At 46.6% G+C, this 26,890-nt stretch overlaps 1 protein-coding gene across 1 annotated transcript in view; it reads left to right on the top strand.

The window, feature by feature from the left end:
- LOC140427830 (interphotoreceptor matrix proteoglycan 2-like) overlaps window positions 1-26,890 on the top strand; it is a 95,443-nt gene that overhangs the window by 61,721 nt on the left and 6,832 nt on the right. Inside the window, exons 15-20 of the mRNA XM_072513574.1 lie at window positions 396-2,422; window positions 7,202-7,421; window positions 16,387-16,597; window positions 23,283-23,471; window positions 24,860-25,061; window positions 26,345-26,424. Coding sequence (XP_072369675.1) covers window positions 396-2,422; window positions 7,202-7,421; window positions 16,387-16,597; window positions 23,283-23,471; window positions 24,860-25,061; window positions 26,345-26,424 — 2,929 coding nt within the window. The remainder of the gene's footprint in view (window positions 1-395; window positions 2,423-7,201; window positions 7,422-16,386; window positions 16,598-23,282; window positions 23,472-24,859; window positions 25,062-26,344; window positions 26,425-26,890) is intronic.

Below are 26,890 nucleotides of genomic sequence, written 5' to 3'. Positions count from 1 at the left end.
CCATTACAAGGGGACATAAATTTAAGGTGACTGGTGGAAGATATAGGGGGGATGTCAGAGGTAGGTTCTTTACCCAGAGAGTAGTGGGGGCATGGAATGCACTGCCTGTGGAAGTAGTTGAGTCGGAAACATTAGGGACCTTCAAGCCGCTATTGGATAGGTACATGGTTATGGTAGAATGATGGGGTGTAGATTAATTTGTTCTTAATCTAGGACAAAGGTTCGGGACAATATCGTGGGCTGAAGGGCCTGTTCTGTGCTGTATTTTTTCTATGTTCTATGTTTTATCACTGAGATATAGAATAGCGAGGCATAAGTAGCACCGCTGTGATTACTGATGCATGCTTGTCCCCAGTAAAGTTATAAGCTGAATTATATATGCTCTTGACTTTCAGGATTTGCAAACAAAGAGGATAAGCCGGAAGATTCCCAATTGGGTACTCAAGTATTGCCACAGCCGCAGTCAACAGTTATTGTTTTACCATCTGATCAAACAACTGGGAAAAGAATGTCAGAAGCAGCAAGTACTCCCATTGCATTAACTGACTATATCACACCTTTGGGACAGCAAAATGTTTCTGAACTGATGCCAGCTAGCATGGTCGCAGTATCTGCACTAACTGCTACAGATCTGATCCCACTGACTGATCGTGAACTCTTACAGGAGACCTCTGACTTGCCCAGAATACAGGTCTCCATATCATACACACCTGATGGTACAAAAGCCCAGCCGGGTTTTGACAGAGGTCCTATTTTGGACTATGAGTCTGGATCAGGGACTGAGCAAGACTTTTTGTGGCCCTGGACTACAGCCATCCTACAACCAGCTATTTATGACAAGGCAGAAAGTGGGCCACATGACAGCAATTCAGTTCAATTCGCAAATCTGCATAATTATAATGAAGCTACAAAGGACTATCTGACAAATCCACCCAGTGTAAATGTAGCTGGCATGATTGATCAGCCTCCTGAAATAGGTGCGGTTATATCAAATGAAATAGATACACCTTCGTTAATTGAAACCACTTCAGACGACAATATTGCTATTGAAATCAAATCCGATGTTGCAGAGACAATAAGTAAAAATGCCCCTGTTGAATGGATGCCAGATAATCTATTAGAATTAACAATGCAAACATCCGAACCAACAGAAGTCTTTAATTACTATTCCAATGACTCAACCTTAAGAGCTCAACCCTCCACAGAACATTCACCAACACTGGGGCCAACTGAAAAGTCCTTTGTTTCAGTGCTGCATGTCAGTGAATTATTCACCAAAGGTCAGGCAATAACACAACCCTTTGTCACAGAGTATCTTGGAACAGAGTCATCCATTAGAGAAAATCCAGCTATGGCTACTTCTGTTCCGGAACAGTTCACAACAGGTTCAACCACCAAGGAGCATATATTAACTGAATTAGATAATGCACTGCAAGGACTGTTAGAATTGGCCACCATGGAGCAAGCAGTAGTAAAATCTGACCCCACGGAAGATGGGGTAATCGAGCCATCCTCAATGGGTCAACTGATCCCAGACTCACCCACCATAAAGCACTTTATCACAGCGTCATCCACAATGGAGAAACTGAGTCCAGAATCATTCACCATGACAGATTTCTCTCCATTATTGGGGGCAACCACAGAATCCACCATAGCGATGCACCCCCTTGTAGATACATTCTCCACAGGCCAATCCAAATCTGCTTCTTCAAGTGGGACCCAACCAAACACAGAATTATTTAATGATTTGCAACCTTTTACCACAATATTGGCTCCACCAGATATTGAATTCTCCAATGTTATTGTCACTGAATTGAACAGCTCTGAACTCCGTAACACTGGTTCTTCCACTATGATGGGACCTAATACTCCATTAAATGCGGTACAGGACTTTATTGGTGTGGCGATTTCAGAACACAATAATAGCAAATCATCAACCACTCTTCAGGCATTCAGTGAATCTGAGAGTGGTGTTTATTCTGATGACAAATCCATCAAGGGAATGCACCCCATGACAACATCTCCAGCTGAACAACCTGACAGTAAAGCATCTATCGCAGAGTATTTTACCACTGGTGACCATGATTCAACTATTGTGGAGCACAATGCAATGCTCCCTCCTCAAGATACATCCCAGGGTGAAGCAGCATGGTCTCAGGTTCATGATATCTCAAGTGAGCTGGATCATTCAGATATAATCCAGCATCATGAAGAATCAGATAATGAAAAAATGGCCAGCGCCTACACAGAATTTGCAGTTGCTATGCCAACAACGAGAGAAAAAGCAAACGATAGTCACTTGTCTCGACAGGCACTGACAGTCTTTTTCAGCCTGCGTGTGACGAACATGATTTTTTCAGATGACCTCTTCAACAAAAGCTCCCATGAGTACAAAGCGTTAGAACAGCGATTCTTGGAATTAGTAAGTTCACCATTTCAAAAATAACTTCAGATTATAGTTCGTTCATGATAATTAATTTTTTTTAAATTTAGAGTCCCCAATTATTTTTTTCCCCAATTAAGGGGCAATTTAGCATTGCCAATCCACCTAACCAGCACATCTTTTGGGCTGTAGCGGTGAAACCCACGCAGAAACGGGGAGAATGTGCAAACTCCACATGGACAGTGACCCAGGGCCGGGATTCGAACCCGGGTCCTCAGCGCCGCAGTCCCAGTGCTAAGCACTGTGCCACTGTGCTGCCCCTCATTCATTTAAAAAAAAAAAATATTTATTAAAGTTTTTTAACACAATTTTTCTCCCTTACAAACAATAACCCCCGCACCCCCCCCCCCCCCGTAACAAAATAACGAGAAATCGCGCAGAGCAAGATATATACATGGCAAAATGATATATTTACATGGCTTTGTACACTGGCTCACTCCCATACGTGCCAGTTTCCCCAACCCTTCATGTTATCTCTTGCTCACCCACCCTCCCAGGCAGTCCCCCCCCCCCCCCCAGGATGTCACCCGCCCCCCCCCCCCCCCAGGTTGCTGCTGCTGCTGACCGATCTTCCTCTAACGCTCCGCGAGATAGTCTAGGAACGGTTGCCACCGCCTGTAGAACCCCTGCGCAGACCCTCTCAAGGCGAACTTAATCCTCTCCAACTTTATGAACCCAGCCATATCGTTTATCCAGGCCTCCACGCTGGGGGGCTTCGCCTCCTTCCACATTAGCAAGATCCTTCGCCGGGCTACTAGGGACGCAAAGGCCAGAATGCCGGCCTCTTTCGCCTCCCGCACTCCCGGCTCGTCCACTACTCCAAATATTGCTAGCCCCCAGCTTGGCTTGACCCGGACTTTCACCACCTGAGATATTGCTCCCACCACTCCTCTCCAGAACCCCTCCAGTGCCGGGCATGACCAAAACATATGGACATGGTTCGCCGGGCTCCCTGAGCACCTTCCACATCTGTCCTCTATCCCAAAGAACCTGCTCAACCTCGCCCCCGTCAGGTGAGCTCTGTGGACCACCTTAAATTGTATCAGGCTGAGCCTGGCACGCGAGGAGGAGGAATTAACCCTACCTAGGCCATCCGCACCTAGGGCATCCGCCCACAGACCTTCCTTGATCTCCTCCCCCAGCTCCTCCTCCCATTTACCCTTCAACTCTTCTACCAGCGCTTCCCCTTCTTCTTTCATCTCCTGGTGTATTTCCGACACCTTGCCCTCCCCGACCCATACACCCGAGATCACTCTGTCTTGAATTTCTTGTGCCGGGAGCAACGGGAATTCCCTCACCTGTCGCCTCACAAAAGCCCTCACCTGCATATATCTAAAGGCATTTCCCGGGGGTAACTCGAACTTCTCCTCCAGTGCCCTTAGGCTCGCAAACGTTCCGTCAATGAACAGGTCCCCCATTCTTCTGATCCCCGCCCGATGCCAGCTCTGGAACCCCCCGTCCATCTTCCCCGGGACAAACCGATGGTTACCCCTGATCGGGGACCACACCGATGCTCCCATTGCACCCCTGTGCCGTCTCCACTGGCCCCAGATCCTTAGCGTTGCCGCCACCACCGGGCTCGTGGTATACTTTGTCGGCGAGAGCGGCAGCAATGCCGTCACGCTGCCCCTCATTCATGATGATTAATAGCAGTGCATGAACTTATAAAACATTTTATTGTAAATAATGTGCTTTTAGGTGGCCTGAGGACAAATAATGCTGTTTAAGTTCTCCCTTTCCTTCCTAAATGGATAATCCTTCTAAAGCACCTCACTTGTAGGGATGTTTGACTCTCAGTAATAATTGTGGAAATCCTGCCAAAAGTTAATTTTTGGAACAGAATTGAACTGTTCCTCCCAAGATAACATTTAGTCACTTTTGTTTTGTAACAGATAGTCATTACCCTTTAGCTCACAAATTTGGGGAGATTTTCACTGCTGACACTGAATTGAAAGGACACTTAGGACTGAACGACCAACAAAATGTCAAAGAGACTTTAACCCATTTTGAGTATAAAATTGGGATTTTTATTAGCCAATGGCAGATTAGCTGCCCATCGTGTATATGAGCAACTTGCCAAGAGGGGGCAAGATTTCAGGTTCACGCAGCCTCGGGGCAGAATGTTACAGGCCTGTTGTGGCAGGGGTGGTGTCGGAAAATGCGACAGCGGAATGGGTCATAGAATTCTCCCCTCTCTGTAAAAGTGAGTTGCAACGTTAAAGTGAAATGATGGGGGTTTTTTTTTTTGTTGCACATTGGGAGGTGAAAATCATAGATTATCATAGAATCTACAGTGCAGAAGGAGGCCATTCGGCCCATCAAGTCTGCACCGGCTCTTGGAAAGAGCACCCTACCCAAGGTCAACACCTCCATTCTATCCCCATAACCCAGTAACCCCACCCAACACTAAGGGCAATTTTGGACACTAAGGGCAATTTATCATTGGCCAATCCACCTAACCTGCATATCTTTGGACTGTGGGAGGAAACCGGAGCACCCGGAGGAAACCCACGCACACACAGGGAGGATGTGCAGACTCCGCACAGACAGTGACCCAAGCCGGAATCTTACCTGGGACCCTGGAGCTGTGAAGCAATTGTGCTATCCACAATGCTACCGTGCTGCCCCTGAAAATGGAGGTGTGTTGCAGCACAGGCAAGGGCACCAGGGTTATCAACTGCTGTCTGGAGACCTTATTGGAGCAAATGAGGTGGGGGAGGAGTATAAGGACATTGTGTTACCTCCAAAAGCATGTGAGTCCCTGGTGAAACATGGCAGCAAACTTTACAAACTAGTAAACGCCATACAGTAGAATGTTTAATTATCTGATTGTTTTGACCAAGGTAAGGATTGTTTCCTGTGATGTCTCTTCTCTGAAAATCTTGCCATTGCAGTTCTCACAAAACACTGCAACTCCTCTCTCCATTGTTTTTTAGTCTAATTATTCCATAGCATACAAGGCTATGGACCAGTGCTGGAAAACTGGATGAGTTTAGATAGGTGCCTGATGGCTGGCGCAGACATGATGGGCCAAATGGCCTCTTTCTGTTCCGGAAAGTTCTCTGACTCTATGACTGACTAATTAACAATGGGGATTAAACCCACCCTTCTATTTTCTGGACAATGTGTGCTGATGCTCTGGTATCTTTTATCCCTTAAGAAGGTGGAAAATAACACAGCAATGAGTCTAAGTCGTAAGATTTCTTTGCAGGTTAAATACAAATTTAACCTGCAAAGCAAAAGTCACAACATAGTTTAAAAAATTAACAGAGGGATAAGATTCAATTTTTTAAATGGAGATCCTTACCAATTGAACTAGCAACAAATCTTTTGGATGAAATAGATTTGTCGGTTAGAAGACCTTCCAAATTAGACATTGTATGTGGATAAGAAAAATCCACAGTTCACTTAATTAGTCCGAACTCTTCCAGAACTGAAACTTGGCAACAAATGCTGCGATTTATTTCAAGACACTTCTTTCATTCACTAGCTATTCAATAAATAAATGTAATTGTTATTTTAACATAATTTGTGTTTTGTAATGTGAGGCAGAAAAATTTTGAGTTACTATAATTGTTTTTGAGATCTTTCCTGGATTGAGTTTTGCCCTTACAACATTGCCCTTAGTGGCTCATAGATTAATATGTCTTGCGATAATGAAGAATATTTAAGACAGTTGTTTCTCATTGAATGCAATGATTGGATCTGATTGCATGTAGACAGTTACATATATCGTTAACTATATCCTAACTTTACTACGGAGCATAGTGTATCTCAGAGATGCAACTGACTGAAGCTATAAAAACATTTGGTTTACACCAATCACCTTAAATCATATAAATCCCAACTGTACCTGGCCCAACAGAAAAGAGCTGTTCAAATTCATTTGCCTTCCATTGCATTTGTTCATCGATTCAAAGAGTGGGATTCTCCGGTGCATTCGCCGGGTAACTGGAGAATCCCACCGAGGTTAATGGACTGCTCCATTGTCCGCCTCTCGCCCGTGGCGTTCTTACGGCAGGCGGGATGGAAGAATCCAGCCTAAAGAATCCCTACAGTGCAGAAGGAGGCCATTCGGCCCATCGGGTCTGCAACGACCCTCCGGAATAGCACTTTACCCAAGTCCAGTCCCCCGCGCACCCCGTCCTATCCCTGTAACCTAACCTGCACATCCCTGGACACTAAGAGGCAATTTAGCATGCCCAATCCACCTAACCTGTGCATCTTTGGACTGTGGGAAGAAGCCAGAGCACCTGGAGGAAACCCACACAGATCGAGGGAGAACGCACAATCTCCATACAGACAGTCACCCAAGGCCGTAATTGAACCTAGGTCCCTCGCGCTGTGGAGAGCAGTGCTAACTATTGTGCCGCCTATTAAACCTACTTCAATTCAGAATATAATTATTTCTGTTCTTCTCTGAAATTCTACCATAATTCCTCCTCTCTGTTTTTTCTCTTTTAACCAATTTCTAATTTTGTTTGCTCACTCACCCACCTTTCCATATGCCTCAATATTTTCTCATAAGCTCCTTGCCAAGGAGTTTCTTAAATTCATGGGCACTGAATCCACATCCAGCGTGTCCACTACTTTCTCAAATGTTTCGATAAGGTTTATCAAACATATTCTTCCTTTTTGGAAAAATGTGAAATTTTGGAATAAAAACACAGCAGTAGGCAAGAAGCATAATGAATGTAAATCTAATGTGTAATCCAATTGCATCTCAAAAATCATGTGTTCTGCTTGCTTCTTTTCCAGCTTGTTCCCTATCTGCAGTCTAACCTGACTGATTTTAAGCACCTCGAAATCCTAAACTTCAGAAACGGTAGCATCATTGTGAACAGTCGCATGAAGTTTGCAAAGCCTGTTCCACAGGATGTTACCAATGCAGTTTACCTAATCCTGGATGATTTCTGCAACACTGCATACCAAACTATGAACCTTGCCATTGATAGATTTTCTCTGGATGTCGAGTCAGGTAAACTGTTTCCACTGTGGGTTAGCTCCCTTCAGAGAGTCTATGGTTGATACGTGGGATTTCATTGTAACCATGGCCAATTCTAAAGGATGATCAGTGAGCGGAAACTGTGGACATGGATGATAATATCAATGTTTATACCCACCTTGCTCCTATGCAATGCTTTTTTAGTATTATATAACTCAACCAGTCAAGTATAAACTATTTGGGGCTATTTTATGAGAAGTCAAGTACAGCTTTCATTTTACCGTCTGGTTCTTATTTTATTTTGTAATTTTTGAAAATTGTACAAGGAAAACAAATAACATCACATAACATATATACCTCATGGTTTATGATAGAGACAATGGCCCGGATCTATCGAGGAGTGACAATCATTGGCTGATTGCCACTTCACTCATACCTGTTCCCACCCCAACGCCGCTCCCCATTTCTGGCTGGGTCTTTGGAGTCTGGTTTCTTCTGAAATGTGGGGCCCATCAATTGGAGAGTATGGAGTGAGGCATTGCATAGGGTAAACTGGTCCTCCTCCTGTGCAAGGATGAGTCTGATACAGTTTAAGGTGGTGCAGAGGGTGCGTGGAGAGAAGGCTCAGGCGAGAATGCGTGGGTTTTTCCAGGGGGCAGCAGATGAGTGTGAGAGGTGTGGGCGGAGACCAGCGAATCACGCGCACATGTTTTGGGGTTGCGAAAAACTGGGAAGATTCGGGGCAGTTATGTTCGCGGTCTTAGCCAGGATAGTGGAAAAGGGGAAAAAATTTCTGATTGCTGGGAAGTATGTTTCCCGGGGTGTTATGTGTTGTAACCTGTTTTGATACATGTTTGTAATAAAATACATTAAAAAAAGAAATGTGGGGCCCGATTCAGCAGACTGAAGTTTAAAGTCCGCTGAACGGTGCAATTAGCGGGCTATTTCTCGACGGCTGTAGCGCTGAGGAACATTCCGCCAGCCAAAGTCACTTTGCTGCATTTCTTGGCCACGGGGAGTTTCTCCTCGCTGAGGCCGCACTTAGAGGGATTTCCTGTTAGCGAGCTGGAGCAAGGGTGAGATCCTGATCGCGCTGGACACAGCAAGTCGGGTGACTCGCAATTTGCCTGGCATGGAACCCGATTTGGTGCTTTTGCGCGATTCACCCATTGTGCCCAGCTCTATGCTGGGCGCAACAGGGTCCCCGAATTGCGCCCGTGGAGTGCAGCTTCCATCCAACAACTCCGTCAGAGGGGTAGTCAGATTGGTTCAGCCAGGTTAATCAGGATGTCGGGGGATACATGGGTATGGGGGCCAGTCTGATTGGGCTAGAAGCTAGTGGTAATTGAGTGCTATGGGGTAGTCATGTCTGCTGGGAGGGTAAATGGGTAGTTAGGGGTTAGCGAGGTTGGGAGAAGTAGTTGGGTATGGTCAGGAAGGGTGGATAGGGGGACAGTTGGGCGGGTCGGGTTAGGGGGATCATGTGGGTAGTTGGGGGAGTACAGTGGAGGTAGTGGGGGGGAGACAGAGGGTCAGTGTGAGTGACAATTCACTGGGGGGAGGGGTCAGTTGTACAGTTGCCCAGGAGTTAGATTAGGATTTTTCTGTTTAACATTTCCAGGGTGGGAAACATAGAAAGATTATCTCTCCCTCAATGCCAACAAAACTAAAGAGCTGGTCATTGACTTCAGGAAGCAAAGTACTGTACACACCCCTGTCAGCATCAACGGGGCCGAGGTGGAGATGGTTAGAAGTTTCAAATTCCGAGGGGTGCACATCTCCAAAAATCTGTCCTGGTCCACCCACGTCGACGCTACCACCAAGAAAGCACAACAGCGCCTATACTTCCTCAGGAAACGAAGGAAATTCGGCATGTCCACATTAACCCTTACCAACTTTTACAGATGCACCATAGAAAGCATCCTATCGGGCTGCATCACAGCCTGGTATGGTAACTGCTTGGCCCAGGACCGCAAGAAGCTTCAGAGAGTCGTGAACACCGCCCAGTCCATCACACGAACCTGCCCCCCATCCATTGACTCCATCTACACCTCCCGGTGCCTGGGGAAAGCGGGCAGCATAATCAAAGACCCTTCCCACCCGGCTTACTCACTCTTCCAACTTCTTCCATCGGGCAGGAGATACAGAAGTCTGAGAACACGCACGAACAGACCCAAAAACAGGTTCTTCCCCGCTGTTACCAGACTCCTAAATGACCCTCTTATGTACTGACCTCATTAACACTACACCCTGTATGCTTCATCCGATGCCGGTGCTTATGTAGTTACATTGTATACCTTGTGTTGCCCTATTATGTATTTTCTTTTATTCCCTTTTCTTCCCATGTACTTAATGATCTGTTGAGCTGCTCGCAGAAAAATACTTTTCACTGTACCTCGGTACACGTGACAATAAACAAATCCAATCCAATTTCCTTTGATCCCTTTAGCCCGAAGTGCTATATCTAATTCCTTGAAAACACACAATGTTTTGGCCCAACTGCTTACTGTGGTTGAAGATTTCACTGTCTTACTACTCTCTGGGTGAAGAAATTTCTTATCTTTGTCCTAAATGTTCCAACCCCTATCCTCAGACTGTGACGCCTGGTCCTGGACAGCCCCACCATCGGGAGCATCCTTCCTGCATCTACCCTGTTTAATCCAGTTAAAATTTTATAGATTTCTTTGAGGTTTCTAAACTCCAGCGAATATAATCCTAATCAAATCAATCCCTCCCATGTGTCAGTCCTGCCATCTCAGGAATCAGTCTGGTGAACCTTTGCTGCACTCTCTATAGAAAGAACATCTTTCCTCAGAGAAGGACACCAAAACTGTACACAATATTCCAGGTGTGACCTCACACCCCTGCTCCTGTACTCTAACTATCTCGATATGAAGGGCAACATACTATTTGCCTTGTTTACTACCTGCTGCACTTGCATGCTTACATTCAAAATTTCTGTTATCTTATTTCTGTCGTCGTTTGTGAAGACAGAACCAAAGTATGTATTTAGTAGGTCAGCCATTTCATTGTTCCCCATCATAAATTCCCTGTTTCTGTCTGTAAGGGACCTACATTTGTCTTTACCAATCTTTTTCTCTTCACATACCTATGTTTATGTTCCGGGCAAGCTTGCTCTCATACTCTACTTTTCCATTCTTAATCAATCCCTTTGTCCTCTTTTGCTGAATTCTAAACTGCTCCCAATTCTCATGTCTGCTGTTTTTTCTCCCTATTTGTTAGCCTCTTCCGTGGGTCTAATATTACCTCTAATTTCCCTTGGTTTGGCTACTGTTCCCGTTTTATTTTTGTGCCAGACAGGAATGAACAATTGTTACAGTTAATCCATGCGCTCTTTGAATGTTTGCCATCACCATCATCTCTTTTAGTAATGTTTCTCAATCCATCAGAGCCGACTCGCACCTCATATCATTGTAGTTGCCTTTCCTGAGATTCAGGACCTGATCTCGGAATCACTACAACACTCTCCAACTTGAAGAATTTTATCATATTATGGTTGCTCATCCCCAAGGAGTCTCGCATAACTAGATTGCCAATTATTCCTTTCTCATTACATAATACCGAGTCTAGGATGGCCTCTTTACTAGTTGGCTCTTGAACTTGTTGGTTCAGAAACCATCTCGTTTATACTCCAGGAGTTCAACCTCTGTAGTATTGTTGCTAATTTGATTTGCTCAATCTATATGCAGATTAAAGTCACCCATAATTACAGATGCTTCTTTATCACATGCATCTCTAATTTCCTGTTTACTGCATTCCCAAAATCAACACCACAGTTTGGGGGTCGATATACAACTCCCACTTGGTGTTTCTCAGCTCCAGACTTACAAATTCCACATCGTCAGAGCTACTATCTTTCCTCACTATTGTGTTAATTTCTTCTTTAATCAGCACTGCAACTCTGCAGCCTTTTCCTTTTTGTCTGTCCTTCCTTAATACTGAATTGATGTTCAATTCCCATCCCTGGTCACCTTGCAGTCATGTTTCCGTAAACCAGATTATATTATACTCATTTATATTTATGTGCGCAATTAATTCACCCATTTTATTGCAAATGCTCTGCGCATTAAGGCACAAAGCCTTTAACGTTCCTTGCCCCATTCCCATTATTTTTCACTGTGGCCCTGCTTGATTTTGGCCCTCGATTTCTTTGCCTATCATTATGTCCATGTTTCCCTCTCCTCTGACTCCTTGCATAGGTTCCCATTCCCCTGCCATTCTAGTTTAAACACTCCTCAACCACTCTGACAAATACTCCCCTGAGGACATCAGTCCCGGTCCTGCCCATGTGTAAACCGTCCAGCTATTACAGATCCCACCTCTGCTGGAACCGGTCCCAATGTCCTAGAAGTCTGAAACCCTCCCCCTCGCATCTCTTCAAACATGTATTCATCCGATATATCGTGCTGCTATTTCTGCTCCACCTAGCACATAGCACTGGCAGTAATGCTGAGATCAATGATTTTGAGGTCCAACTTATCAACTTCCTAACTCCCTCTATTCTGCTATTAGGACCTCATCTCTTTATTTTAGCTATGTTGTTTGTACCAATCTGTACCATGGCCACTGGTTGCACACCTTCCCCCTCCACAATGTCCTGTAACCACTCCAAGACATCCTTGATCCTAGCACCAGGTAGGCAACGCGCCATCCTGGAGTCCCTTTTGCAATGACAGAAATTCCTATCTATTCCCCTTACTACTGAATCCCCTATAACTATTGCATTCCCACACTTTTTACTCCTCCTCTGTGCAGCTAAGCCAATTGTGGTGCAATTAATTTGTCTGTTGCTGGTTTCCCTTGCGAGGCCATTCCCTCTAACAGTATCCATGGTGGTATATTTGGTTTGTAGGGGAATAGGCACAGGAAATTCCTGCACGACCTGCCTTGTCTTCTTGCTCTGCCTGGTGGTAACCCATTCGCTACCTGCCTGTGGAGTCTTGGCCTGCAGTGTGATCACCTCTCTATATTAGCTATCCACGATGCTCTCTGCCTCATGGATACTCCACCGTGTCCCGTGCCGTTACTCCAGCTCCGAAACCAGGGCTTTCAGGAGCTGCAGCTTGAGACACTTGCTGCACACATGCTGGCCCAGGGCAATGGAAATTTGCCTGGTGTGGTAGTCACCACTAGCTGTATTATATGTTTTACGGTAAGACGCATATACTAGAGGTACATGGGTAAATCCCTGCCTGCTGGCTCCGCCCAGTAGGTGGTGTATAAAGGTGTGTGCTCGCCGGTGCTGCAGCCATTCTGGTTCCAGCTACAGGAGGTACAATACCTTTGCTCAATAAAGCCTCGATTATTCCACTACTCTCGTCTTTGTGGTAATTGATAGTGCATCAATTTATTGAGCAAAGATTTTTAAAATGATGGATCTTTGCATCAAGGCTAATCGCCTGCAGCTGAGCCCTCAAGCAGCCAACGCTACATCCGCCTTTGACCACTTGCTAGCTTGCTTCGAAAGCTACCTCCGAACATACGCTGAGGAACCCTCGGACTCGCAGAAGCTCCAAGTCCTTTATTCACGGGTGAACCCTGACATTTTTCCTCTCATCCAGGATGCGCCCACTTAATCCGAAGAAATTGAGCTTTTGAAGGGACATTACATTCGGCCTGTCAATCAACTATATGCCAGGCACCTCCTGTCCACGAGACAGTAACTCCCCGGTGAGTCCCTGGACGATTTCTGGCATGCCCTGCACATCCTGGGGAGGAACTGTGACTGCCAGGCAGTTTCGGCAGTCCAGCACACAGAACTTTTAATCCGAGACGCCTTCGTAACTGGCATGAGGTCCACCAGTGCCTATTGGAAGGGGGTACGCTTGATCTTGTGGGAACTAGGCAGCTCGCAAACTCGTTAACAGTGGTCTCCCATAACGTCCAGTCGTACGTCCCCGACTGCACGGCACCCTCAGGGGCATCTTGGGCCCCACCAGCTGCCGACTCCAGCTCACCGCAAGCCTGCGCCGCGTGGCAGCCAGCAAACCCCGGGGGGACCAAATGCTATTTTTGCGGGCAGAACAAACACCCCTGGCTGCACTGCTCGGCGCGGAGCACGACCTGCAACGGACGCGGAAAGAAGGGACACTTTGTTTCTGTGTGTCAGGCCCGGTCGGTCGCCGCTGTTTCTAGGCCCAGAGTTCCTACACCCGCCACGTGCGACACAGGGGCGCTGCTATTTTCCTCCTCGCAAGCCACTTCTGGCCCGTGGGTGCCGCCATCTTCTTCTCCGCAGGCCACGTGTGGCCCGTGGGCGCCACCATCTTTAATGCCACCCGCCATGTGCGCCCCCTGGGCGTCGCCATCTTTGACGCCATTTTGGACGGCGCCTCAGGATCCGTGCTCGTCTGGAAGCTCGTCTGGCCGTTCATCGCCTGCCACTACCCCCACCACCACTGACCAGCCCGGGGCCTCCCAGCATCTGCCGCAGCTCGCCTCGATCACCCTGGACCAATCCCGGCCCCACAACCTCGCGACCGCAATGATACCGGTGAAAGTCGATGGGCACAAGACGTCCTGCCTTTTTGACTCCGGGAGCACAGAGAGCTTCATCCACCCCACGACGGTAAAGCACTGCTCCCTCGCGGTACAGATGATCTCCCTGGCCTCTGGTTCCCATTCTGTGGAAATCCGGGAGTACTGCATCGTGACCCTCACCGTCCAAGGCGTAGAGTTTAGCAACTTCCGGCTCCACGTCCTCCCCCACCTCCGCGCTGCCCTGTTACTCGGCCTGGACTTCCAGTGCCACCTCCAAAGCTTAACCTTAAAATTAGGCGGACCCCTACCCCCCCTCACTGTATGCGGCCTCACGACCCTTAAGTCGATCCACCTTCCTTGTTTGTGAACCTCACCCCGGATTGCAAACCCGTTGACACCAGGAGCAGATGGTACAGTGCCCAGGTCAGGACGTTCATCAGGTCAGAGGTCCAACGGCTCCTGCGGGAAGGCATCATCGAGGCCAGCAACAGCCCCTGGAGAGCCCAAGTGGTAATAGAAAAGACTGGGGAGAAGCACAGGATGGTCATTGACTACAGTCAGACCATCAATCGGTACATGCAGCTCGACGCGTACCCCCTCCCAAGCATATCTGACATGGTCAATCAGATTGCACAGTATCGGGTCTTTTCCACAGTGGACCTGAAGTCCGCTACCACCAGCTCCCCATCCGTCTGGAGGACCGCCAATACACTGCGTTCGAAGCAGATGGCCGCCTCTATCACTTCCTTAAGGTTCCCTTCAGCGTCACTAATGGGGTCTCGGTCTTCCAACGTGAGATGGACCGAATGGTTGACCGGTACGGACTGCGGGCCACCTTCCCGTACCTAGACAACGTCACCATCTGCGGCCACGATCAGCAGGACCACGACGCTAACCTCCTAAAATTTCTCCAGACCGCCAAACTCCTTAATCTCACATACAATAAGGAGAAATGCGTGTTCCGCACCAACCGCTTAGCCATCCTTGGCTATGTCGTGGAAAATGGAGTGCTAGGGCCCGACCCCGACCGCATGCGTGCCCTCATGGAACTCCCACTGCCCCACGGCCCTGAAACGATGCCTGGGGTTTTTCTCCTCCTATGCCCAGTGGGTCCCTAATTATTCGGACAAGGCCCGCCCACTCATTCAGTCCACAGATTTCCCCCTGACGGCTGAGGCCCGCCAGGCATTCAACCGTATCAAGGCAGACATCGCCAAGGCCACGATGCACGCGGTCGACGAGACCCTCCCCTTTCAGGTCGAGAGCGATGTGTCGGGCGTAGGAGATATTAGGTCAGAATGTAGGTTTTAAGCAATGTTTTAAAGGAAGATAACAAGGTAGAGAAATGTAGAAATGTAGGTCGGCTACTCCAGAGTTAAGAGCCTGGATAGCTGGGGGAACAGCCACCAATGGTGGGACGATTATAATGGGGATGCTCGAGGTAGAGAAGCGCTGATATCTGAAAGAGTTGCAGGGCTGGAGGGTATTACAGAGACAGGAAGGGGTGACGCCCTGGAGCTATTTATAAACGAGGATGAGAATTTTAAAGTCAAGACACAGTTTGACTGAACACTAATGTAGGTCAGTGAGCACAGGGTGATAGGTGAACTGGAATTGAAGCATGAGGCAGCAGAATTTTGAATGTCCTCCAGTTTAACGGAGGGTGGAATGTGGGAAACCAGGAGTGTGTTCGTTTAGTCAAGTCTTGAGGGAGCAAAAGTATGAATGAGGGTTTGAGCAGCAGTTGAGCTGATAAAGGGGTGAAGCAGGATGAAGTTACAGAGGTGGAAATAGGAGGGGAGCAGAGTTAACATTTCTTCTCGAGATAGTCTTTCATCAAAACGAATGAAAGGTCATCTCACCCTGAAAGGTTAACTCGGTTTCTCGCCACATATGCTGCCTGTCCTGCAGTGTATTTGCGGCATTTTTCTGTTTTTATTACAGATTTACAGCAGTATTTTGCTCTTGTCTTCGTGAAAATAGGTGGTCTCAGTGATAGCATGAATTAATGAAATGAATTCGCTTATTGTCACAAGTTGGCTTCAAATGAAGTTACTGTGAAAAGCCCCTAGTCGCCACATTCCGGCGCCTGTTCGGGGAGGATGGTACGGGAATTGAACCGTGCTGCTGGCCTGCCTGGGTCTACTTTCAAAGCCAGCGATTTAGCCCAGTGCTAAACAGCCCCTTTGTAGTCTGGAGCTCACCGTGGAGTTAAATATGACACCGAGTTTGCAATCAGGTTGGTTTAGTCTCAGACTATTGCCAGGGAGAAGAATGGAGATGGTAGCTAGGAAACGGAGTTTGGAGTGGGGACTGAAAACAATGGCTTTGGTGTCCCCAATATTTAATTGGAGGACATTTCTGCTCATCTTCTACTGGACGGTATAGATGCTGTACCGTTCTCCATTGTATATTCAATTGACCTTGTTGCTTATTGCGAACTGCCTATTTTTAACCGGAACAGTAAGTGATGCACAGCTGTACTTTGTGATTCCAGGTGATGGTGCTGACCCTTGCAAGTTTCAAGCCTGCAATGAATATTCTGAGTGCTTGGTGAACCATTGGACGGGAGAGTCGGAATGTGTCTGTAATATTGGGTATATGAGTGTGGATGACCTGCCCTGCCAAAGCATTTGTGACATAGACACAGACTTCTGCCATAATGATGGCAAATGTGATATAATTCCAGGCCAAGGAGCAATTTGCAGGTATATTATGGATGTTTTTTTAATAGAAAATATTGAATTTTCACAGTTTAACACATTAACATTTCTTAAACAACCGCTCTATGGCCAGGGCAAACAGTAATGGGGAGAGCGGGCATGCCTGCCTTGTCCCCTACAGAGGATAAAGTATTCTGACCGGACTCGGTTGATTCTTACATTTGCCACCGGAGTCTGATATAACAGCCGGACCCAATTCACAAATCCCTGCCAAACCCAAACCTGCCTAAAATATCCCATAGGTACATCCACTCCACCCGGTCGAAAGCCTTCTCCGCGTCTATGGTTACTGCCACATCAACATTGCGCCCCTCCGCTGGCATTATATGGCCATCTAATATATGGACGGCAGGTGCCTGCCCTTCAAAAATCCCGTCTGATGCTCCCCGATTACCTCCAGGACACAATCCTCTATTCAGGTGACCAAGATCTTTGCCAGCAATTTAGCATCCACATTCAAAAGGGAAATTGGCCTATATGATCCGCAGCTCTCCGGGTCCTTGTCTCGCTTCAGGATGAGAGTGATTGATGTCTGTGATAGATTTGGATATTATGAATGTTTGACACAGCACAGCAAGCTACCAATAGTTTGCCACATTTATGTAACCCAAACCAGTATTGTCCTTAAACTGCTCCTGTATAAGAAAGTGGCTTACCTCTTCTGTTACAGGATCTCATAGGCACACTGTCTGACAGCTCTTTCCGTCTTTTAAAAAAGTGACTGCATATTCCCCATTCAATTGTTCAAATTTTTAATTGCCTGGATAAATTTCTGATTACTATTGGTCGGAATGTTCGGTCCCATCACCATCGGGCATCATAGCGAGCGGGAATGGAAAATGTGGAGAGTAGTCCTTGCCTTCCGACTGTCCAGGATGTGCATCCGAGTCGACGTCAGTGTCCTTGAAGGTGCAGCAGCATCAGTATCTTCCTGGTCCAGAGGTTCACCCTTGCGGAGAGCAAAATAATGAAGAGTGCAGCAGATAACAACAGTGATTGACACTCACTCGGGCGGATATTGCAGGATGCCCCCGGAGTCCAGGCATCGAAACTTTATCTTCAGACCATGGTCTTCACCGTCCTTGTAGATACATGGTAGCGGTTGTATCTCTCCTTTGCCTCTGTCCTCAGGCGTATGCTCGGCATCATCTGCCACCTTTTCAACGGATATCGCTTGTCACCGATCAGCTATCTTACAGGGTGAGCTGGAGCAATAAAGAGCATTGCCACCTGTGAGTGTCTACTTATGTAGGCAGTGTGGGAGCTGGCAGGGTACCTTGCACAGGCGTATCAAATCTGGATCCTCTGTCATAAAGTATCTGAACATTGATGGAGTGTAACCCCTTATTATTGACAAAGGCGCCTGGCTTGCCGGGTGGCACCTTGATGGCCGCATGGGTGTAATCAGTGGCACCCTGGGTGTGGGGAATCCTGCAATGGCAGCGAAGCCTCTGGTCTGCTCAGCCTGCTGGCTTGGTCCATCCTGAGACGGATGAATGTTCTCACCCGCTTGAACAGAGTGTCAGTCACCAGCTTGACGCAACTCAATCCCGAAAACTCCGAACCCCTCAGCCAGCCCCGCACTTGATTGAGAAAAGTGCAAAAACGTTTGGTCCGCTTGCCCGTGTTGCCCTTGCGACGGGTCTAAAATCGCACAGCAACGTTATACACCAGTCAGTAGGGGAGCTAAACCCCTCAAGTGGCTGCATAATTGCCAGCGGTCACGCTGCCATTCTGCACCTGCCGACCGACATATCATGTGACTGCGCGATGATGTCTGGATGAGCACCTGCCAACAGCACCTGCTATTTAACATGCATCCAGGTCAGGCGTGTCTGCTTGGTGCACCTAAAATTCGGCCCATAGAATTTTTCAAACGTCATTGTTGGGACTTAGATGGGGGGTGGAATCTTATCATATTTTTTCAAAGTGTCGGTTCCGGTGAGAAACTTGCCGATGGTGAGGAAACTCACCGGATATTGAGTCTCATTAACAAACTTCTTTTCCCCTCGATTCACACCGCGCTCGTGGTGGCTTGCCCCTGATATGCCCGTCCCGGGAAAAGCTCTGCAATCTCAGTGGAGCGCTCCTTTTAAACGCCTCCCAGCACTCCCCTGCACTTGTATAAGTCCAGTCGGGGGATGGCTGTCACCAACATTTTCATAGAATCATAGAAACTCTACAGAGCAGAAGGAGGCCATTCGGCCCATTGAGTCTGCACTGACCGTTGGAAACTGTACCTTACCTAGGCCTATGCCCCCAGCCTATCCCCATAACCCAGTAATCCCACCTAATCTTTTCGACACTAAGGGGCAATTTAGCATGGCCAATCCATCTAACCTGCACCTCAGGACTATGGGAGGAATCTGGAGCACCCGGAGGAAACCCACGGATTCACGGGAAGAAAGTGCAAACTCCACAAATCACCCGAGGCCGGAATTGGACCGGGTCCTTGGCGCTGTGGGGCAGCAGTGATAAAGACTGTGCCGCTCCAAAGGCTCGGCGGGAGCCCTTACCAAACTCCAGGATGGTGTGCAGAAGAGGCGTGACATCCCCTACCGTGTTCCCGCAGACCACCATGAACCAAGGTCACCACCCCTGCCTGGGAGGCAGTGGGTGCAATAGAGAGTGCCAACTCGGTGTTTAAGAAGACTAGCTACAGTGCCGGAAGTAGATGAATGACCTTCTTCACGCAGCCAGGGTAAGTCGGCCTCCTGATGTCTGCCACTGCACCCCTTCACATACACTTCACACATCCACAGTGATCCCACTCCCAGCCACCTCACGGATTCCCAAAACTTCTCATGTGAGCGACACACCTTCAGCCCCACACACTGAGGAGAGCAGCATTGCAACACCCATGCAGCCAGAAAGTTGGCCCGGACCCTCAAGGTCCAGGCTCTCAGGGGACGTCTGCCAAGTTCATACCGGATAAAAGCAAATTACTGTGGATGCTGGAATCTGAAACGAAAGAGAAAATGCTGGAAAATCTCAGCAGGTCTGGCAGCTTTGACAAAGAGTCATTGGACTCGAAACGTTAGCTCTTTTCTCTCCCTACAGATGCTGCCAGACCTGCTGAGATTTTCCAGCATTATCTCTTTCTGCCAAGTTCATCTCAGGAAACAGGGTGTGGAAGCAGCAGACCGCTTCAACCTCAGCTGGGGATCCTGCCTCACAGCACCAGGGACCCGAGTTCGATTCTGGCCCTGGGTAACTGCCTGTGTGGAGTTTGTACATTATCCCCATGTCTGCATTGGTTTCCTCCGGGTGCTCCGGTTTCCTCCCATAGTGTAGAGATGTGCAGATTAGGTGGGGTTACGGGTTGTGTGGGTACGGTGGGTAGTGCTGTTTCACAGGGTTGGTGCAGACTAGAAGGGCTTCCTTCTGCACTCCCTAGTCCTGGAGGTGCTATGAGGGCATCCCTAGCACTTCATTCGGTGTGGGCCCAGGCCATCACCTGAGGCACTTCCCCCTCCTCCGCATGTTGACCCTTGGCATTTGGAAAATCGGAAATAACGATCTTGCCGGAGAGAATCACGTTTTCCAATTCTTGTCGAATTTCCATCCACATCGCCATCCTCACTCACAGCTAATGCAGGCTTCATTTTGCTTCCATCATGTCTAAGTGATCTTCCATTTCATTTTGCAGTTAGTATCAAATGGTTTTTATGCAAATGTTTTGTATAAGCCTCAATGCACATTGATTTACAATGGAAATTTTCACTCATTGCATTGTCACTACCTACTTCACACATTGATTCTCAGCAGCTCAACTCTGCTGGGCTTACATAGCCTTCTCTAGTAAATTATAGGTCTTTAAATGCCACTTTGGCTTCAGCTAACCACCATTCCTTGATTTATCCTTTCTTCGCTGCTTCTCATCTCATCTATGGTAATGTTTTACACTATGGCTCAATAAAAAAAATCCAACTTGCCCATAACTGTGCTTCAGCCCTTGTTTCAATTTCAGAAACTTAACCAATTATTATTAATGCTTGATTGCCTTGTGGTCTTAATTGTCATGTGATATGGCCTGTCAAGGCTCATGTTCGGTGCCACTGGAAAAGAGTGAGAACTGCAGATGCTTGTTGCATCTCTGCCTTGCGCGCAGAGTTTGTCAAAAGCACCTGGTACACTCCAGACCAGCTGAAGGACCCTCTTTTGCCTGACTTTCATGGGGTGAGTTATGGTGGCACACTCGGAGTATTGTAAATTCCTAAAAGGCATATATCTGCCACACAAAGAATTGTCAGCAGAGCTTACGGACCCGATCTAACCAAATGGGAACAGAGTCTCATAGCGAGTGGGTTTAGCCACATGTTTCCCAGCGCTCGCAGCACTGAGAAACACAACGCTATCAATTGCGACTCCAGTTGATACAGGGCCACAGTGTGGAACGTGCTGCCTAGGACCCACTTAGTTCCATTTCCTGCACTGAGGAGCTCCACTCGCTGGAACTCCTCAGTGCAGGGAGAGATCGGGACGCCATTTTAAAACGAGCCCCCCCCCCCATGCCGCAACGCACCTATAAGGGTGACCTTGGAGGCTCCCCTGCACTCCACCTTACATGCACATGGCACCCCGGACCCGATCCCCGCCTGTTTAAAAAAAAAAGCCAGCTTGGCACCTTGGTTGTGCCAGCATGGCACCCTGACAGTGCCCCTGCCAACTGGCAGTGCCACCTGGGCACATTGGCAGTTCCAGGCTGGCTCCCAGGTGGCATTGCCAGGCTGGTAGTGTCAGGCTGGCAACAGCAGTTCCAGGGTGCCACCCTGCCCAGAGGGTAAGCACCTGAGGCCCCCAATTCCCTCGGAGACCTCCACAAGTGCCATTCCACCTGGTCCCCATTTGTGGGGATCAGTACTGAATGGCACTCGCCCAGGATCTTCGAGGCAAAGCAGATAGATTCCAACGCCCCGGTTACCTCAGGGAACATCATATCAGAGTGAGACTAGCTGTCTCGCTCTAATATGCAGATTTGCCAAAAGGTGATCCAGCCTTTCGATCAGATCATGGCTGACATCTTGCTGGTCTCAAATCCACCTCCCTGCCTCTTCCCCATATCCCTTTAGCCCATTTAAAAACTCAGAAATACACCCATCTCCCTCTTGAAACCATTTAATAATTCAGACTCCACCCACTATGGGGCAGCGAGTTCCACAAAGTCAAAGCACCTGCGAGAAGTCGGTCCTCCTCATCTCTCAGAATCATGGTTGTGAGAACAGAGTTGTGCAGGACTAAGCAATGGACTAGCTTTGTGGGTAGGTTTAGCAAGCTTTTATTCAAAATTATGTAATTTCTAATGTATAATGCTATAAATACAATATTTTAAAGTGTAGTAGTCGGTGAGGAAACAGAACGGACGATGAAACGTTTTGGTGTGGCTATTGGTAGCTTGCTGTACCCAGGGGATGAAAGTGATTTTTCATTGGTTTTCAATTTGTCAATCACATATTTGAGCCAATTCTGTATGGTTAACTTTATGGTTAGTGGTTATTTGAGTCAATCATGATTTTTCCTCTGGATGCCTCATGCTGTTGAAATGTGGCATTGTGAGTTTGAATTATATAGTTTATTTCAAGCACAGATTCCAAAGTGACATCAATAGGGCACTGTCTGGGCCCTAAGACGGAGGGTGGGATTTTCCGTTGGTTCACACTAGCGGGCAATTCTGGTCTGGCGCTGGCGCACGGATTTCCCACTATGAGGGGTGCTGTGAACAGGAAATCCCATTGACAAAGGTGGGGTCGGTAGATCCCGCAGGCGGGCCATCTCCGCTGCTGAAAAACACATGGCGGGGTGGTCGGTAAATCCCACCCCTAGTTCGCTCCCTAAACACCTTCACCCAATTACGTCTCTTCCCCCTCCCACCCTTTAAGATGCTCTTAAGGCCCTACCTCTTTGAAGCTTTTAATCACCTATCTTAATACTTCCCGATTTGCCTCAGTGTCACATTTCATCTGATACTTCTGTGAAGCACCTTGTAACAGTTTCCTACATTGAAGTCACTATATAATTCTGGGGCTGGTTTAGCACATTCGGCTAAACAGCTGGCTTGTAATGCAGAACAATGCCAGCAGCGCGGGTTCAATTCCCGCCTCCCCGAACAGGTGCCGGAATGTGGCGACTAGGGGCTTTTCCCAGTAACTTAATTGAAGCCTACTTGTGACAATAAGCGATTATTATTATTATTATTATTATTAAAAGTTGTGTTTGTTAGTTAAGTCCGATAATTTGAGAGAAAGGACTTAAAATCAGTAAAAATGTGATTCCGACTGCGCTGTGATTGTTCAGTCAGCTCTCTTGCATTATCAGGGAGGTGACCTGGGAAGCCAGTCACCTTATTGATCTCACTATCTTCGACAAAGACACTTTGACAAAACACGGACTTATCTTTTTCCAGCAAGCTGGTGCTTTTGGACAGAGACATGGCTGAGGCTGTGGAAATGAGGCCAGCAGTTAAAATGTTTTACTTTCCATGCTGGTAAAGTAAGGATGGATCACCACCCACCTCGACTACTGCCCCCTCGATTGATCACCCTCTTAACATATAGGGGCTAGAACATTTAATCCAGGCTGCAAGAGTGTCTTATGTAACATAGATTGTACCTGAACAATATGTCGTTGATATTCAAATCTGGTAATAAAAATGTACTTGTTCTCCTGGCAGGTGTCGTGTGGGTGAGAACTGGTGGTATAGAGGAGAGCACTGTGAGGAGTATGTCTCTGAAACTCTTGTTGTGGCCATTGCCATCGCTTCAGTGGCCGGGTTCCTTTTGGTAGCTTCTGCTGTGATTTTCTTTATAGCCAGAACACTCCGTGCACATTACGCCAAAGGTGCCCCTCAAGAACCCACAGAGTGAGTAACAGATGTATTATAAACAAACAAAAGAAAAGTTCCTCTGACTCCTCAAAGATATCAGGGCCGCCTGTTACCCTTTTGGGATTAGCTTGCCTCATGACCCGACCTGCCAGCACATAATCCGGTCCATTTCTCCCCACCAGGGAGCTGCCAGTGGAGAACTTGCTGACTACCCAATTTAGGTGCAGGTTGAAAATTCACCCCATTGTTCCTTCCCAAGCAGTTCTTATTTCTTCCACCCAGTGACCCAATTAAGACCGACTAATCTATCCTGTTGGGAAGGAGTAATAGTAAATTGTTAATTGAAAGAGAATGTACGACACAGAAGCAGGCTATTTAGCTTAACAGGTCCAACTCTACTTAATCAGCAAACACTTCAATTCCTTTCTTCCTCACGCATTTATCTAGCTATGTATTTGAGTGACTTGTGTTAACCACTTCTTAAAATTATAGAATTGTAACAGCACAGAAGAAGGCCCTTCAGCCCATCGTGTCCATGCTGATTCTCCGAAGGAGCAACTCAAATACTGCTACTTCCCTGCCCTCTCCCCATATTTCTCCTTTTCAGACACTTAGAAAATGTAGAAGAACCTATGGCGCAGAAAGAGACCACTCTGCCCAACTTGTCTGTGCCAGCCTAAACAAACAGTCGCCCAGCCTAATCCCATTTTACAACACTTGGTGTGCAGCCCTGGAGGTCACAGGATTCCAGGGGCATTTCCCGATACTTGCCTCTATCACCCTTTCAGGTAGCGAGTTCCAGACCTACACCTTCCGGGTGAAAATATTTCTCCTCATCTTCCCTCTAATCTTTCTGCCAATCGCTTTATCCTTGGGGTGGCAAGCTCCACATTCTAACCACTGTTTGGGTAAAGAGGTTTCTCCTGAATTTCCTATTCATTAGTAACTCTTTTATATTTATAGCTCCTAGTTTGGTTCCCCTTCCCCTCCACTGCTTTTCTATCTCCACCCTTTCGTAATCTTAAAGACCTCTATCAGGATACTCTTTAGTCTTCCCTTTTCTAGAGATAGAGTTCTTTCTTCGTAGAGTTCAATCTTCCTGACAGGATTTGACAGCTCTACTTTAAGTCTAACATGCAAATATCGAATCTATGCAATTATCATTCAGATTCTGAATAGCATTTTGTTATTTTCTCCAATAATGTCCTAAATTTATCTCATGGTTGTCATTTGTTTCTTGACAAAATTATTAACTCTACAAATCATCTTTAAATAATATGCTCAAATTTAGCTCTGAATTGACTGTAACTCATTTATGTCCTATTTAGTTAGTCAATTACATAATTAAGTATGATTTACATTGTTCATCATTACTGTGTAATATGCTAGAATATTGAGGAAAGCATGTCCCACTTCCTCCCTAGTCAAGGTAATAGCCTGGAATCAGTGGAGAATGGGACAAAATATAATCCTATGTATGAAAGCGATGCCACCACTGGATATAGTCACTACAACAAACGTTACCCTCAACTGGCCTCGTACAGCTCAGGCAGTGGAGAGACATCTGCCAACTTTAGCAGCGATGAGATCCGACACATCTATGAGAACAATGAACTTAGCAAGGAGGTAGGAATCGCAATAGAATGTAGAAAAATGGGAAACGTCTGTTGGGTATTAGCTACATGTTCCACATTTCCGTCATTGCAGGCTTAAGTCCTGGAGCTTCATTTCTTTGGGTTTCTACATTGGCACCCATAACAAACACTTTGATTTTAAATAACCATTCTTTTTTCACATCCTTCCTTGCTTTCATTCCTCCCAATCTCTGCAGACTCCTCCAGCACCACAATTCTCCGAGATAGCTGCACTTCTCTAATTCTGACCTCTTGAGCATTGCAATTTTAGTCCACCATTGCTAGCCATGGCTTCAGCTGTGGACTATTTGCTAAAAGGACTGTAATTCCACAAAGAGTGTGATAGGCAACAGATAAATAAGGGGAATGTCACTTTCTATAGTTAAAGTATAAATTGCCAACAAAAAGAGATGGGGCGGGATTCTCCGCCGGCGGGATGTGCTGTTTTGTCGGCAGCCCGGGGGTTTCCCGACGGCGTGGGGCTGCCCCACAATGGGAAATCCCATTGACCGGTCGGCGTAACGGAGCATCCCGCCGGCGGGGTGAGGCAGAAATGTGGCACGACAGGACGGAGCATCCCTCCGATAGTGTTTAGTCAATCGTGATTTTTTGAAAGTTATTTGTTACAGTAAAGGTTTCAAAACGTGAAATATTGTTTGTCACTCTTTCAGCGAATAACTGGAAGTTGGATTCTCATTACAAAAGTTATTGGTCTCTAAGAGGATCATAACAATCTGGTTTCAAAAGATTGGATGAAAATATCCTTGTTGAAGGTTGTTGGAAGTCCTCAGTAAAATTAATTTGGGGTAATTTCAATCCAATCTGCTGTGATCCACAGCTGCTTAAATTATTTGCAAATAAATATACAACTACCTTAGGAAGTGCAATTCTACAATTGTAAGCCCTGTGCAAGTTATAAAATGTAGATAGAGTATCTGGTTAAATTCGTAAATAAGAAACAATAAAAGTGCTGGATAAACCTGGTAAAGTTTTATTTTTATGCGATAGTTACATTTTTCGGATTTTCTTGGTCAAAGGTCACAGGATAAACCTGTTGGGCTATCCAATGAGCATTGCCTCAATTGCAAATCTTGGAACACTTGCATTCAACTCATTTATCATTATAGGTAAAATACAGCAGACGCACATGATCATAAATATAGCTCAACAACCAAAAGATTCCGTAAATATTTGTGATCATTGGTGGTAGTGTATTGGGAGCTGAAATCAACTTATTTGTTATATCACTCTGTGTCTTGGCTGCTGGCATTTTAGGAAATTCAAGACAGACTACGGATCATAGATCTCTACGCTAAGGATCGGCAGTTTGCAGAGTTTCTGCGGCAACATCAGATGTAAGTCATGTAAACTTTCCAATATTTTCACAGTGACTACATTGCAGTGTTAATGTAAGCCTACTTGTGACACTAATAAAGATTATGATTATTATTATTATAAACTCTGTTTGCCTTCAAAAGGTTTTAGAATCGGATGCTCTAGATGATGTCATGTGTCCCAGGGTTAAGTGATGCCTAGTTTGCGCTTGTAGCCTGGCTTACCATTACCAAACCCCACACTGGTGGAGGTATCAAGAATAAGCAGATATTAGAGCTTAAGCCATTTAGGAGGGAAATCAACAAGCAATTTCTCATGAAAAAATGTTTTAGAAATCAAAATTTTCACTCCCAAAAAAGATGTGGCTGCTCATGCAGTTGTCGCTTTCAAGCCAAGGATCAATAGGTTTTTAAAAGAAGATTACTGCGGATGCTGGAATCTGAAACAAAAACAGAAAATACTTGACAATCACAGCAGGTCTGATAG

The sequence above is a fragment of the Scyliorhinus torazame genome, chromosome 8 (genome assembly GCF_047496885.1).
Source record: "Scyliorhinus torazame isolate Kashiwa2021f chromosome 8, sScyTor2.1, whole genome shotgun sequence".
In the NCBI taxonomy this organism is placed as follows: domain Eukaryota; kingdom Metazoa; phylum Chordata; class Chondrichthyes; order Carcharhiniformes; family Scyliorhinidae; genus Scyliorhinus; species Scyliorhinus torazame.
Note: the sequence above shows the minus strand (reverse complement) of the source record. Positions and strands in the feature narration are given on the sequence as shown.